The sequence below is a fragment of the Corvus cornix genome, chromosome 6, assembly GCF_000738735.6.
Source record: "Corvus cornix cornix isolate S_Up_H32 chromosome 6, ASM73873v5, whole genome shotgun sequence".
Taxonomy (NCBI): Eukaryota; Metazoa; Chordata; class Aves; order Passeriformes; family Corvidae; genus Corvus; species Corvus cornix.
The window spans coordinates 15,412,256-15,427,728 of record NC_046336.1 but is presented as its reverse complement, the minus strand read 5'-3'; the positions used below and the strand labels follow the sequence as shown (position 1 = coordinate 15,427,728).

Here is a 15,473-nt window from a genome sequence, read left to right as displayed (position 1 = left end):
GGATTTCCTTTTCAGACCTCTTCATTCACAATTCATCTTTACAGTCTATTTCTGTCATGGGCATTCGCCCTTTTCTGGCCATGGTGTAGCAGAATTTCCTACTTCTCACATGCCTTCATACTCCTTGGTGAACTTATTCTGGGTGGTCTTCCATGTGTATTAAACTTGGCACAAACATGAAGAGCACGCTCCTACCAACAAGCACTGTTTATGCCACTCCTAAGCAGAAATGATAATGTGTCTCTAACAAGACAAGCACTTTGTAGTGATTATCAGCTTTGATTTTTGTGTTATTTTGAGCATATTAAAACAAATTAATTGATCGAATGCACATATATTGTCCTAGATGCTTTAACTGCTGACATCTTCTACAGACAGACCTTATATATTATCACGGTGTCCCGCAGTGGTAGGGAGAAGAGAGATCCAGCAGGCAGGAATTGTGCAGCAAGATTCATTTATTTAATTATTTTACAGACTCTTTTATAGACTTTTTTCTTCATAGTTTAATTGGTCAAAGGATCAGCCACCCCTTGGGGTGACTGGCTAAAATCCTAAAACATCCATTGTCAAAATATTTTTCTACTGTACTACAAACAAAGCTTTGCAAGGTCGCAGGTGTTCATAGTTTATAGAACTCTACTAATATCTTCCGTGAGAGAGAAAAATATCTCACGGGACTGGAAAAAAGCAAGAGAAATTCTTGCTAGCAGCATATTTGTATCCACAATATATTGTGTCTATTGTTGTCTATGCAGGTGAGCGAACCCATGTCTGAAGTGCGCCACAAACAGCCCGGGCCAGGCCTTTGCTTGTGAGCCTTTTGTGAGGGGCAGCAGCTCTCCATGCCCAGTGCCATTGGCGGCCATTGGCCCAAACACGCTCTTGCGTGCACGGAAGCGCAGAGCCACTCAAGGTAACAGCGGGTGGAGCTGCCAGGCCGTTCCCATAGCCGTGCCATGTGCCTACCTCCAGGCAGAGGAGGAGACAGAGGACGGGAAGGAGGATGAGAAGGACGAAGGCACTTGAGCCTGCTGGTGCCGCTCCGCAACACACCCACCCCACCCGCCTTGAGCCTCGTCGGCCGCCGTCCGCCCATCCCTCAGGTGAACGCGTATCCCTCCGCCGCGGCCGCCCCTCGGCCGGGCTCGCACCCGGCAGTCCCCGGATGGAAACTGTGATGGCGGCCGGCAGCACCTCGCCGGGCGGTGGCGGTACCCGAGGTAACTTCGCGGAGGGCGTTGGGCGGGCAGCGGGAGGGCTCCGCGTGGAGCGGGAGGGACAGCCCGGCGCGGCTCGCAGCGGAGCGGAGCGGGTAGAGGGCGCGAGTGGCTGCGGCGGTGCTCCGTGGTGAGGGTGAGACTTTAAATAGTCCGTGCCCGGCGGCCCCGGGAGGTTCGCGGGGTAGCCGGGGCTGGGGTCGAGGGGACCGCGGGGCGCGCCCGGGGCGGCCGGACCGGGCAAAAATGGCCTCGTCTACTGCTGCCGGAACGGTCGTGGGACTGTATCCCTCCGCCGGGCTACGCGCCGAGAGTCGCGGCCGCCCCGGGGCCGTGCGGGCGCCTCCGGCGGGCGGGGGCGGCGCTGCCGCGGGGCTCCCGCGGAGGAGCCGGGGAGGGATGTGCCTGGCTCGCCCCTGCCCCGATGTTGAGCAGCTCCCGCTGCTGTGTGCGCGGTCAGACGGAACCCGTGGCGCAACCTTGAGGCGGTGGCAGCTCGGGGGCTCCGTCGTCCGCTGGCCCGCGCTTTGTCCCGGCGCTTATCGGTCTCCGCAGCCCCTGCCCGGCTCCCGGCCAGCCCCGGCAGCGTCCGCGGCACCGCTGCTCCCCCGGCAGCCCCGGGCGGGCGGAGGCAGAGTCAGCCCGCATGTGGGCTGGCGCTGGTCGCGTGTCGGCGCCGCGTTCAGCTGTTGTGTTCGTAAATGGCAGGTTCGCCCTGTGGCACGGGCTGTCCATGTGTGTGAGCTCTGAGAGTGCTTCGGTGGTTTATTTTCATTTACTTTTACAAAAGCACCGTTGTGCTGGTGAGGTTGTATCTGACTGCTCCAGCTCTATGGGTTTCTTAAGATCTAGTTCTGGAAGTTCTTGCATGTGTCCAGGTCTTGGGACCACTCTAAATTTGCAGGCATATAGAATGGGACTAGTCACGGGATGTACTTCAGTATAATTTTATTTATTTATTTATTTAGTAAAATTTAAATAAGTCTAAATTTTGTCAGAGATCTTGAAAATACTGCTTGCCGGGATACCTGTTTTGAATTTAGTTCTAAATGGCAAAACTGTAAAAGCTACCTAATTTAGCAGTGTCTAGCTCCTATCTGTAATTTCTCACTAGATCAAAATGTTTGTACTCACTGTATCTGCATTTAAGTCTACTTACTTGTTTCAGATACTGTGAATGTAATAGTCTGCCTCCTTTCAAGGCTTTTGCACAACTTTCTAGAAACTTATAATTAGGCCTTTGCCATTGAAATTTTTCTTAAGAAAAGATAAGTGCCTTTTGAGTTCAAGTTAAAATTGGATGGACAGACATACCAGTCAATCTTTTCTGTGCTGTTTTTAAGTTAATCATGTGTTTATGCTTCCCAGTTATGAATGCTTGAGATGTAGTGGCAAAGCAAAGGTAAAATAGGCATTGTTATATTGTGTATATATATGATATTTATATTGCATTATTTGGGAGTGAAAATAGTTCATGTTTTTGTCTTCAATGTATTAAAAATCCACATAATGTGAATTTGTGAGGGATTTGTGCTTTTCAGCTTATTCTTTCAGTTATGCTTATATTTACACTATTTAAAATACTTCTCCTTTTGTTTCCAGAGCTTTTTTTAGTATTCCTCCTGACTGTGGCCTTTTCTGAGTCTTGCATACTTACCTCTTCTGTGTGTGTCGAAAAAACCCAGATGCTGAAGAATTGAAGTCAAGTATTTTTTTAGCACGTAAGTCAGACTTCTTTGAAAATATACATTTAAAGATTCCTGTGGATTTTTTTTAATGGTTGTTTTGAATAAATATTTTTATTTGTCATGCTGCAGGTGCTTGTTGATAGTTGCTACCCAAAAATAACAAAATTAAGTTGTAATTTATTAGGTTAATTAATTAAATGAGATCTTAGATCGGGACTCCTTGCCAAATGTAAATGTTGCCCAGTTGAGGACCACACTGGCCTGGTATTGAAAGCCTGGGCCTTGTTCTCTGCAGCACTTTATCCACTTCTGATTTCTATAGTTTTAACTGTAAACATACTTCAGGTTTCAGTGTCTGACAGTGTAACACTTTAATCTGAAGGATGGGCAGCTACCATCAGGATGGTGTATTGCATCATGCAACCTGTAATCTTTGTGTTGCATCTGTGTATTAAAAAAGTTGTTCAAGCAAACAAATCCAGGTCATTTTTAGTTACTTATTCTTTATCTGGAAGTTCAGCTTGCTTCTATTCAAATAAGGGATATACCATTGGCAAGAGAATGCATTTTAATGCAGTACTCTTTTAGTGGAAATGGAGTGTAAATGCACATGAGTTGTTCTCCAGGCTCAAAGTAGGGTAATATCCCACGTATTAATCTTCGGTGTGGAAGACGGGGAATGTGTCATTGAGTTACCCAAAGTGTTTCCATTTGGAGAGACTCCAAGGAGGGAGTGTATGTCTCTGTGGTTTGTTGTTTTGGGGGTTTTTTTTGAGTGTCAGATGTATAGTTGAAGTCTTGCAGTCTCTTCTCATATCTGGAGGACACAGTTCAGTGAATTTACTTGATATAAGAGTCTGTGTATGGTGTCGATGTTGTGTTTATTATTTTCAAGAATTGTGCAGAAGTGCTAATATCTTTTCCAAAGGAATGCACTAAAACATGTGCTTAAACAAAGTGTTTTACTTTTCTTGCTACATGATACAAGAACATGGACTTGAAAATTTTTCAGTCTCCATTTTCTTTGTCAGGTATTTGAATGTCTAATGCTAGATACTTCCTTCTCCCTGGACTGTGGGAAAATACTTGAAAGACCTTAGGGCTAATGCTTATGATGGCTTGGGGATCTAGAAGCAACCCTTGCGCTTAGTCACAGTGCGGGAGAGGATGTGATCATTCTTTCAGTTTGAATGTGAATAAATAAGATGATCTCATGAGTTCCAAGTCTGTGTTGCTTCGGGGTGAGCACGAGAGTAGGGGAGAGAGAATCACTGATCAAATTTCAGCTAACAATTTACTAACTTTTGTTAGGAAAGAAGAAAGTGACTTTGTGACTTCTGTGGAAAAAGTTTGTAGTAAAAAGTGTTATACTAGTGAAGAAACAGTTCTTCCTTTCTAGTGTTGCTATTCAGAATTCAAATTAATTTTGCTGCTCTTTCAATTCTGCTGATTTCTGTGTTGACATTCTGTGCGGGAGTGTTGTTCAAGCGTAGACTTGAGCTGCTATAAATTGTTGGTGCAGCTTGTTATGGAAACACTGACATGAAGACTGTAGCGAGACAGTGATGCTGACCATAACTATTTGAGCCTTTTAATCCATAGAGGAGTACTGCTGTCAGTCATGCCCTGAAAATATTAACATGTATCCAGGAACATGCAATGAGAAACCTGAGAACTTTTGTCTGTTGACTACTTCAGACTCGTGTGGTACTAAAGGTAGGCATGTGAAAAATCCATTGTAGGTCAGTGTCATTGGTTTTTTGGTGTTGGTAAAGGTCATGTCTCCATTAGTAAAGTAGATCTTTTGTCAGGTTCTGATTTTACTTTCTTTCCTTTTTAAGCACAATAGTTACTTGTTTTTAGTACTTCACTTAGGTTCAGTTAGTGACCTATGTCACAAAGGAGTGTTTTTATTTGCTTGAAATCCCAAATGAGTAATAAACACTGGCTTCATTTAAAAAAGGTAGGTCTTGGGATTTCTTATGCTTACAGGGTGAGAGAAACCCAAAATTTGATGACATGTATCTTTCAGTAGATGTTGTTCTTTAAAACTTATTTTTCAAGTTTTATATTTTTTTTTTGAAAAAAAGCCCAAACAACAAACCAGCAAACACCCCCAACAAAAACAAGCAAACAAACAAAGGTACAGTGTAATAGCTTTTTTTTTGCCTCCTCCTTTTATTTTTCCCCCTCGAGTGCTATTATAAAAATTAATAATTTCAAAGATTGGCATATATTTGTTAATGAATTGTAATAGCTGTTCTAATTGCATTCGTTTTAAAAGTAGTATTTGCTTTGTTTTGTTTTTTAATTTCAGGAGACTGGAATGGGGAAGTTGTAGAGCTTTGAGAATAACTCGGTGCAGTTGTCTCATTTGCTGCCGGAAGTAAGACTAAATCGCAAGAATTCATGTAAAGAAAAGCAAAACCTAAAATCATGTCATCTGAACAGGAACACTTTTTTTGTGGTAAAGAGCAAATCAGTTTCTTAAGACACAATGCTATGAAGAATTTTTCTACAGACATTACTTTGAAAAAAGAACTGATGAGTGATCCTTTAAGTATGACAATTCAACCAGCAATTTTAGATGTCAATCTCACTTACGGACTAAAAAATGTGAAAATTGAATTGCCCAAGGTGAACATTCCAAATGAAGTATTAATGAAACATGAAGTTGATAGGTTTAGAAAACTCTTTCAGTGTAAGCAGCAAACTGCAAGGAAGTCCTTAAGTCTAGACAAAATAAGTGGAAGCAATCCCAATTGTTCAGATGGAAGCCACTTGCAAATTATACCAGAAGTGCAATTAGAAGAAGGGTTGAAAACTGCAGCAAAGATACTGAATTTCACTTGTACAAAGTGTAAGGATAACATTAGATACAGCCCAAATGACCTACAGAAACATTTTCAGCTGTTACACTATGGTGAGTTGCCTTTGTATCCTTGTGAGATGTGCAGCTTCTCAGCTAATGACTTTCAGTCACTTAAACAGCACAGACGCATCCATCGTGGCACTTTAGTAAAATGTGAGCTCTGTAATGATGAACAGATATACACTTTGTTGGCTTTGACAAAACACTTCATATCAGAGCACTGTGTAAATGGATGCTTCCAGTGTGAAAAATGTGGGTTTTCTACCCATGATGTGGGTACATTTGTTCAGCACATTCACAAACATAAAGAGATTCTCTATAAATGTGGAAAATGCCATCAAGAAAACTTTACAGAAGAGGAGCTCCAAAATCATCTTCTTGTTCATACCAATATGTTTTCTTTTGGTTGTCCTTATTGCAGTTACAGCACATCACGGAAAGATTATCTTTTAAAACACATCATAGGTTTACACAGAGACCACTTAATTGCAAAAGAAAAACTGGAAAAGGATAAATATGAAAAAAGAATAGTAAAGACTCCAGCAGGACTGAAGCTTGTGTTAAGAAGGTATAAAATGGGAGCATCAAAAAAAGCACTCTGGAGATGGAAGAAAATAAGCAGTGGAAGTGACAGTGCCGGAGAAGAAAATACACAAGTGCTAAGAAGTGTAAATAAAATTCAGACAAATGGTGAGGAGCTGAACCAGTGTATGAGAGATGTGGAAGCAAATGAAGAGAATGATCAAATTAAATACACAGAAAAGCGTCATTTCATGGGTGGAATGCTCTCTGCTACTACTGCACAATACAATAAGGCAGATGATGGAACAAGTTACGGCCTGGGATTATTGAAAAATGCTGTTCATGGGCCAACAGTATTGATGGTTAAAAACAATAAAATATCTGTTCCAGCAAATTACAGTGCTAAATTTATGGGCTTTAAAATGGTAGATGGAAAACAACATATTGTTATAAAATTACTACCTACAAGTAAGCAAAATGAGTATTTGTTGGGTCAGAAACTCGATCCTGTTAAAGATGGTTCTACAACTCCTTTGCTACAGACTGCTGATTCCTGTGGCTTTTCTTCAGGTGCTATACCACATGTAACTGATCAGTCAGCGTTAAAGAACAATTATGTTCATCCATTAACCTCCCCTCCGTTTTCTTGTCCTGCTCGTCATTCAGGAAAAACAAAAGTGGAAAAACAAAATAACTCCATATTGTATGGGAGGAGTGTTTCTGAAACTGCAGCACCTTCTAATATAGCTGTAGGAAGAAGTCCAAATTATTTGCCAGTGAAGCTGGACTCAACTGTACCTCCACATGAAGAGGTAACAAAAGTTGGAACTCAGAGTAGTATCTCACGGGGCAGCTTTAGTCCTTCAAGTCATCCTCAGGTATTACCAACCGCTATTACAAATACTCTTCATTATGACCCTATGAAAATGCCCTTCTTTCCTGAACTGAAAATGCAAAATGGTGGCCTGAATAATAGTAATGGAGCTAATAATCTCTATTATTCAACTTCGGTGGATTCATCTAATGAAGGGTTGTTGTCTTTTCACAACTATTCCAAAATGGACTCTTTGGATAATCCATGTAGCATTTGGACATCAACAGATGACAAATACAAAGAATTTAGCAAAACAGGTTCTTTTCAAAACAGTAGAAATGAATCTGCATCTTCATATTCAGAATCGATGAAAGGCTTAAAAGCAGAGAAAATTGTGTCAGCCCAATCAAATATTAATAAAACTTATGAACACATAAACACTAAGAATAACTCTGTGTCTTTTAAAAGCCAATCTAAATGTGATGTTGACAGCAAGTGTTCTACAGAGGACAAGCTTAATGGCCAACAGTATTTGGACACTAACATAGATCAAGGCTTTCAGAACGTAGCTGAGAAATTCCAGGAAAATGCCTCTGATTGTGTTAACTCTTTTTTAATGCCTAAAATCACATCTGTGTTCTCATTGCAAAGTGAACAGGCAGCTAATTATTTATCGCCTGAGATAAACCAGTTACTGCAAGATGTGTTAAAAGTAGAAACAACTTCTCAGCAAGAGTCCTACAGCAAGACGAATAACTGTGTAAAACTTCATTCTGATAAGCTGCTTTCTGGTCCTGAGACCAGGAATGCAGCCTGTGTGCATTTAAAAAGCTCTGCAACTGCGCATGGTTTTCAGAGGCCTCCTTCTAATGTAGACTTCAATTTATATAAGAGAGAGTTGAATACAAGATGTAGCACAAATGAAGGTACATGTTGTGGGAGAGAAAGACAGACACCCAAAACATCATTTGATTCACAGGATGCGGACAAATTATCAAGAACTGCGGGTGTCGGTACGTTGCTAAAAACTCAAACAGATGAGTTTACACAGCAGTTAGTAAAAGAGGAAGTACTGCCTGCAGCTCAAAACCCTAGCAGCTTTTCACCAGTTTTGCCTGTTCTTCAGGAACAGAAGAAAGCCCTTTTTGTTCAGTCCCTTCCATCACGATTTTTTGTTCCTTTCCACCTTTCCAACCAGTCTAGACAGCAGGTGGTTTCAGGAAAATCTCTTCCATCAACCAGTTCATCAGATGGGCATGTGACTAAAGGTGTACCTGCATCTTTGGTTTCAAATAAAGGACCTGGAATGGTTCTGCCTTTTGCTGGGGGAGTTGGAACAGTTACAAATAGCGCTAATGATAGTTCTCAGGTTTTAGGGGGAATTGCATCCAGAGAATTTGGGAAAATAACCATATCAACTTCAGAAGTGAAGGGGGAAAATGACAGTTTTGGAAGTAAAAGAAGTTCCTGTAATGGGGAAGTATGCAGTACAGTAAATGACTCGTTGAATAGTATGTTATTCAAAGCACCTCTTTCAATTACAAGCTCATCAGAGTCATCTGTGAAAGTAACTTCTTCTGTGAAGGTGTTACCAGAGCACCAGGATGCTGTTCTTGGTTCTTTGGAGTCAGTAAAGCAACAGGAAATTAAACAGGAACAACATGTTTATGCACTTTCGCCTGATGGACAGCAGGGAGTTTTTCTGAAATGTATGACACCAAACAAGCCTGTAGTTCACAAACCAGTTCTTTTTCAGGATAATGCTCGTCAAAATTGTCAACCAAAGAAAACCGGAGCCATGCAACAACAGCTTTTGCTGAAAATAAAGACTCCTACTTCAGATACACTGTCTGATACCACTCAGTCAGTAAGCAACTTGGTGCCCTCACTACAGGTGGATAACTTGCAGTTCCTTACTCCTGCACTAGCACAGAAACAAACTAATCTTAGTTTTAATGATGCCTTAAACTTACCAGGTGGGCTAATGCCAGCAAATGCCTCTTTGGCAAGCTCTAATCCAGCATGTTGTGTTCCTCCTGCAGGGACACAGTTGCAAAAATGTTCTACTGAGAGTATGCAAGTAATAACTGCTAACAAGAGGAATAACTTTGGTTGTCAGAAATCCACATGGAGCAACCAAAACAGAACTGCAAAAGTAAAACCTAGTTTAAAACAAGCTGGGTCTAAAAGTTCAGGAACTGTGGGTGTGCAAAGAAACAAGAATTTCAAACGTAAAAGGAAGGCTAGTTGCCCAGAACCTCCTAGAAAGAAAGTAGTGTTGCACAGGAAGTGTAAGGAAAAGAATCAGGCTGAAATTGTTAGTGAATCAGGTAGCCCTTACAAACCAAGGGCATCAAAAAAAACTGTAAGGAATTTGAAATTACTCCCTTTTAATTCTAACCAGCTTGTAAAATGCCCCCGGAGAAATCAACCAGTTGTTGTGCTTAATCATCCTGATGCAGATGTTCCAGAAGTTGTAAATGTAATGAAAACCATTGCTAAATTTAAGGGACATGTTCTTAAGGTTTTATTGTCAAAAAGAACTGTTGAAGCTCTTCTGCAGCCAGAGTTCTGCAATCCTTTGGATGTAACTACTGATGATTTTTCTCAAAAAAGGTACAGGACAATAAAACCCATTAGCCCTGTGAAAGAAAGATTTGTCTTAAAATTGACACTGAAAAAGACCAGCAAAAACAATTACCAGATTGTGAAAACTACCTCTGATAATACCTTGAAAGCTAAGTTTAGCTGCTGGTTTTGTGGCAGAATATTTGACAATCAGGATAATTGGGTAGGACATGGACAGAGGCATCTGATGGAGGCTACTCGAGATTGGAATTCATTAATGGAACGATGACCAGTGAAGAAAATTTGTATCATTCATTAAAGTTAAAAAAAAAGAGAATTAGTTGAATTAGGATACACAAGTTACTCTGTTTTGTATGTCAGTATTGTAACTGAGGTTGAAAAACGATGCAAAGTGCTTGTGTTTTAAAAGAGTGTATTCCCTATTGCCATCAGATTTGGGAAAGATTAAAGAACTTCGTGGTTTAAATAACTTGTAACTAACTGCAAATACAATTCCATAAAAATATGTATTATTTTTTATTATTGCTATAATTTGCTCTATTTTTATTCTATAGAGTGAGTCTTCAGGGCTTTTGTTCTGTACATACTTAAAAATCCCTAAACATGTAAATATTTTTATACTTTTTAGTTACTTGGTATAATTCTTGCACAGAAACTACACCCCTCCCCCCAGTTTTTCAGTTCTGTGCATGCACTACTAAACCAATTTTTGAAATCTTTTCAAACAAATACACACAGGTGTTATCCTGGGATTTTTGTTACTTTCACTTATTAGCTCTTGATTTTATTTTTCAGGGATTGAACACTATTGTTAGCAAGTGCCTCAAAGATGTGAAGCAGTTTACATTATGTTGACTGTGTAACCATGGGTCCGTATAGGGCCATTCCCCCAACAGTTTCATTTAAACAAAGCCATATGTGAATGCTTTAAGCTATATTGCTATGCACATGACACTTGTACTATTTCTGTGCAGTTTGTCTACTTTCTTAGTGAAGTATTTTTCATATAAATTAATAAAACATGTTATGATTGTGTTAATATGGTGAGTCAGATTGAAATCGATTGAAAATATACAGTATATATATTCATATTGTATATGGTGTTTAAGAATGGTGAACATTCCTAATCTGTATTGATTTTGTCACTATTAAATTTGCTATAACTTGTGTTTACAGAACATGACTTTGAGCATTTATAGAAAATATTTCTGTCTTACTATGTCTGCCACAAACCCTATAGGAAGGTCAGGATACGGGGAGGTGCAGAGCACCATTTCAGGCCAGTATTTGCGTTATAGTTTTATTTCAGGTGCGTGTAATTTGTCCCCATAATGACTTAATGTTTTCTGCTATTGCTTATTCAGATGCATTGCCTTTTGGGGCACCAGGGATTTGGCAAAATGAAGGCTTGAGTTACTCTTCCCTTACTTTACCAGCCAGCAGAGTAGTGTTCTTAGGAGCCTGCTTGCTTTCTACTTTCAGTTTTAGGGATAATGAAGACAGACTATGCTTCACAGGTTTTAGTCTTTATATAAGGGCATGTAAACAAAAGACCTTCTCTTAACCATAGGGACTGAGGCTATACAGATGAAGGTCTTTGTTACCCACAGTAATTATGTGTTGAGACTTTGTCCTCTGGATTCTTAATGAACCTGTAGGCTAGAAGCTTCTGTCTTAAGTGGTATTACCCTTACCGTGGGGCTGGCACCTTTTGCCTGAGTATGGCGGTTTAAGCCAGCTTCCCAAAGTATTGATGAAAAAACTGTCAAAATTGAATAGTAGGCTTGGAGGGGACTGGGACATTTAAATCTCTGGGGGTTTAGATTGTATGCAAGCCCAGGTAGTTTTCTGTTACTGTTTCCATAAGGTGAAAATGAAGATTGCTTTCTACCAGTGCAACAGTAGGAAGTCTTTCATGGATGTCACAGGCATGTCACCACTAACCTGAATTCAACTTATATTTTAAAAAGTGTTAAAATTATTTAAAAACAATTGCTTCAGGCTAGATAAATTTTTCTTTCTTGATCTGTGTGTTGGCAGGAAGCCTTGTAGCTGGTGACTTACGTATGGGAGTCAACTGAAGCAGTCAAGGCAGCATAGTTTGGGTGAATTAATACACAGTTGGTATGTGTTGTTTATCCAAACTGGATCATTTTGTGCTGAACAATGGGCTTGAGCTCTGATGTTAATTTGGCTAGGAACTTTGAAGGAGACTGGTGTAGTGGTGAGGAAACAGGTTGGAAAGAAACAGCATTAGGAAAGGACAAAAACATACTAAGATTTTTTGACTAGAAGGATCTATTGTCTGCCTCAGTTTGCTGTCCTGTAAACTGTGAAATTGAACCCATGAATTTTGGACATTGCCTTTGCCTTCTTTGGAAAAAATTTATGTGAAGTTTGTTTCTAAACCTACTTGCTGCAATTTCAGCAAGGATGACCAATTTTTATTAAAAATTACTTAGCAATGAGGTGAAAATTCTGCTGTAGCATTAGGGGGGTTTCTCTATATTGATGAATCATGAGAGTGACAACTGTCACTGGAATTTTTTTCTAACTGGTTTGTTTTCCTTTGAATTTCCTATTAATTAAATGGTACTGCAGAAAAGAATGTTGTAAAGATAGGAAATGTTGAAATAAGGTTGCTTTATACGATCTTAATTCATTGTCATGTGTCACTTTTTCCATGGACATCCATCTCATTTAGTGCAGAGAATTGTTGCTCCCTCCTGAGTAGTGATTTAATATTTTGTTCCCCTACCCTTAATTATGTCCTAATATTTAGAGCATGTTGCTCAAGTACTGTTCTAAATACATAATTCTTTTATTCTTATGGCCTTTTCTATAATGCTTTGTTTGAGGTCCTAACAGTTTGGCATTTCTGCAGATCAGGTTTCAGAAAATCTCAAGTGGGACTTGACTGAAATTAAGATGGCAATTAATTACCGTCAGGAGAAATTTTGGTTGAAGTGATCTGACTGGTGTTGCAGTAGATGGTGCAGTAGAAGGTGCAGGGACAGTATGTTCAGTTCTTCAATGAAATGTTCAACTACTTTAACTATATGAAGCCACTATTTTACTGGCTGACTCCTGCAATGTTGGTGCATTTCTCAGCATTCTCAGTAAATGGGGGAAGGTATCTTACAAATATCCTACAAACCACAGTCTTTCAGTACACAGCTACAATTTATTCCTGAAGTATTGTGTGGACCAAGTGAAATACATAAATCCATTTGGAAAACTATTCAATGATCATATATTTAATGCTTGTATTGTAATGGGTATAGCTATGTGTCAGGGTTGCACAGGTAACTTAAAGTGTGTTAATTTTGAGTGCTTGGCTTTGCAACCATAACATTTTAAAATAGCTTGTAACAGTGCACATAGCAAGATAAGAAACCTTAAATTGATTCTAGTGTTTTGGGACATACAAAAATAGATGCAAACACAGGATCATCAGCCACTTGTACAGTATTTGTATTAGGCATTGAAGAGGCCTAAATTGTGTTAGGCCTTGAAGAGGCCCCATTGTGTATTCTTGGCAAGATGTGTATTCATCTTGTTATAGAGCTGTTGTTATGTGAGATTTTTTTTTTTTTACAACACTTCCTAATAATCTCTGTTTGCTGCTCATGCTTTTGATTGAAGGAGGAATGTAGTTTTGTAACTTGTGTGTCTGAACACTTGGATCTTTGAGAATGCAAGTGCTTACTCCTTTCATGGAGCAACATCATCAGGAATGATACACAGTACTTGTTGTACTCTCTGTATCAGGTATGCAGACAACACTTCTCCTTTGTACATTATTAAATATGATACTTTGCCCTGAGTTCTCAGACAAAAGAATTACTTTATTTTTAGTTCTAGGTTTAGGGTGTTTTTGTGTGGGGGGTTGTTGGTTTTGGGTTTTTTTTGGTTGGTTGGTGTTTGTTTGTTTTATTTTTTATTTTGTTGTTGTTTTTAGCTATTCAGTGAATGGAAATTATTTGGAAGAGAAATTAGTTATCACTATCAAAGAAAAGTGAGGGGAGAGGTGTGTTGCTGTGTCTGTCAGGTCAGACTTGCTATACCTGTTACATGGTGCATACGCACGATGGCATTAAGATGACTGCTGGCACTGCAACAGCTGCACCAAGTCACCATTTCTTACATTCTGTAATGGCTTTTCAATCCACAGCATTGGGATTTTTAACACAGCTGGCTTCATCCTGAATGCCAATTTATTTTATGTCCAGAATGTAGGAAATGATAACTTGGTACAGTCATTTACCTGAAACTTGCTTAAACTTTTCTCTATCTAAAACTGTGTTTCAAAACAATGTCTACACCAAAGTCCTGCCAAGGTGTAACAGATCTAGCTTGGGTATGGAAAGCAGAGTAACCAGTCTGCTCCTTTGTTCCTGTATAAAACACCAAGTGTAGTAAAGTAGGTGATAACATACTGGTGTGATGTGTATGTGTTTTGGGGGTTTGTTTTTTTTCGTTCCCCCATGGAGCCTTCTTTTGTGCCTAAGAAGTTCTCATCTCAGGCTGATGGGATTATTTTGTGGAAGGTTGTGTTGCCTATCAGCTCCCTGCCTTGTCAAAACTATAACTTAGCCCTATAATCATTCAGAACACGGATAAAAAGTAAAGAAGGGTTTAGGGTGAAGGTAACTGGATGGTTTATCTAGAGCATATTTGTTATTTGTAGGTTAGCCACAGTATTACATGTAGTGCTGAGCACTTGGAGCCGAGGGGCAGGAGCAGCAGTGCTTTAAAGTGTTCAGTGCTAATTACCTTAAAAAGTGATACCTAGTTTCTTGTATGAAAGTCTATAGGTATACACTTGAATTTCCCTTGCTCACACTATTTTTTTTCCCCAGTTCTAGAATGATGGAGATACAGCACACTTAACTTGGAAAGCAATGTTTGAAGAACCTAGACATTTTGAGGAGCAACACAGAAAGGTTAGCAGACAGACTTTGTTAGTACAAAGTTTAAATAGTGTGCATGTACAGTACATGCGTGAAAGGCAAGGACTACATGAATGCAAAGGAAGTTAAATACTCAGTGGCTACTTTTTCACAGAATACTTCCATTGTGAGTATTGCTTGAAATAGCTTCTAGAGTGATGCTTAAAGTAGCTAAATAATAGCACACATATAGAAGGAGTAAATTAAGCTTGCAGCCACTACTAACTTTTGTGTTAATTTTGACACCTTGACTTTGCAACCTTAATGTCCTAAACATTTCAGTAGTATTAATCATAGTATTAATATAAAACTAATACCAATAGTAGCAATATACTCTAATACAAATATTAGCAATACACTAAACATAGCCCTTATGTAGTACTGTGAACTGTCAGGTAGGCTTATGTAATATCTGTATACATTGTTTTGTACTTGCCCGTGTCTTATTCACATTACATATGGTAAGTACCACCTGTGTTGCAGAGGGAAGAAACTGAGATGCCTCAAGATACGTAGGTAGCATGTACTGAGCATTGTATTAGCATACAGTTCTTTCTAGAAGAGAGGTGCGTTACTTTTAGAAGTAATTGATCAAAAGCACAAGAAAATAGTTGCAGAATACAGCTACACTATGGCCCTAAGTGACTTGCTGAGACTTTGCAAGTCTTGACTCAGTCTTGCCTTTAATGCCTTGAATATAATCCTAGAGAACGCTGCCTGATTTGGAACAAAAGGAACAAACCAGGTGTGTATATAAAGTGTCAGTTTTAGAAAATACCTTTAAGATGGACTTCAGGTCCAATGAAATCAAACACC

The 15,473-nt window shown here is 39.6% G+C and overlaps 1 protein-coding gene across 1 annotated transcript; it reads left to right on the top strand.

Moving 5' to 3' along the window:
* The first annotated feature begins 1,134 nt into the window (after positions 1-1,134).
* On the top strand, positions 1,135-10,883 carry ZNF518A (zinc finger protein 518A). The gene is made up of 3 exons (XM_039554466.1): positions 1,135-1,223; positions 2,823-2,941; positions 5,226-10,883. Exon 3 carries the CDS (start codon positions 5,345-5,347, stop codon positions 9,971-9,973), a length of 4,629 nt encoding a protein of 1,542 aa, XP_039410400.1. The 5' UTR covers positions 1,135-1,223; positions 2,823-2,941; positions 5,226-5,344; the 3' UTR covers positions 9,974-10,883.
* Positions 10,884-15,473: the final 4,590 nt, after the last annotated feature.

What these genes read in the sequence shown, in the direction of transcription:
- ZNF518A (XM_039554466.1), top strand. Translation starts at nt 5,345, where the DNA reads ATGTCATCTGAACAGGAACACTTTTTTTGTGGTAAAGAGCAAATCAGT.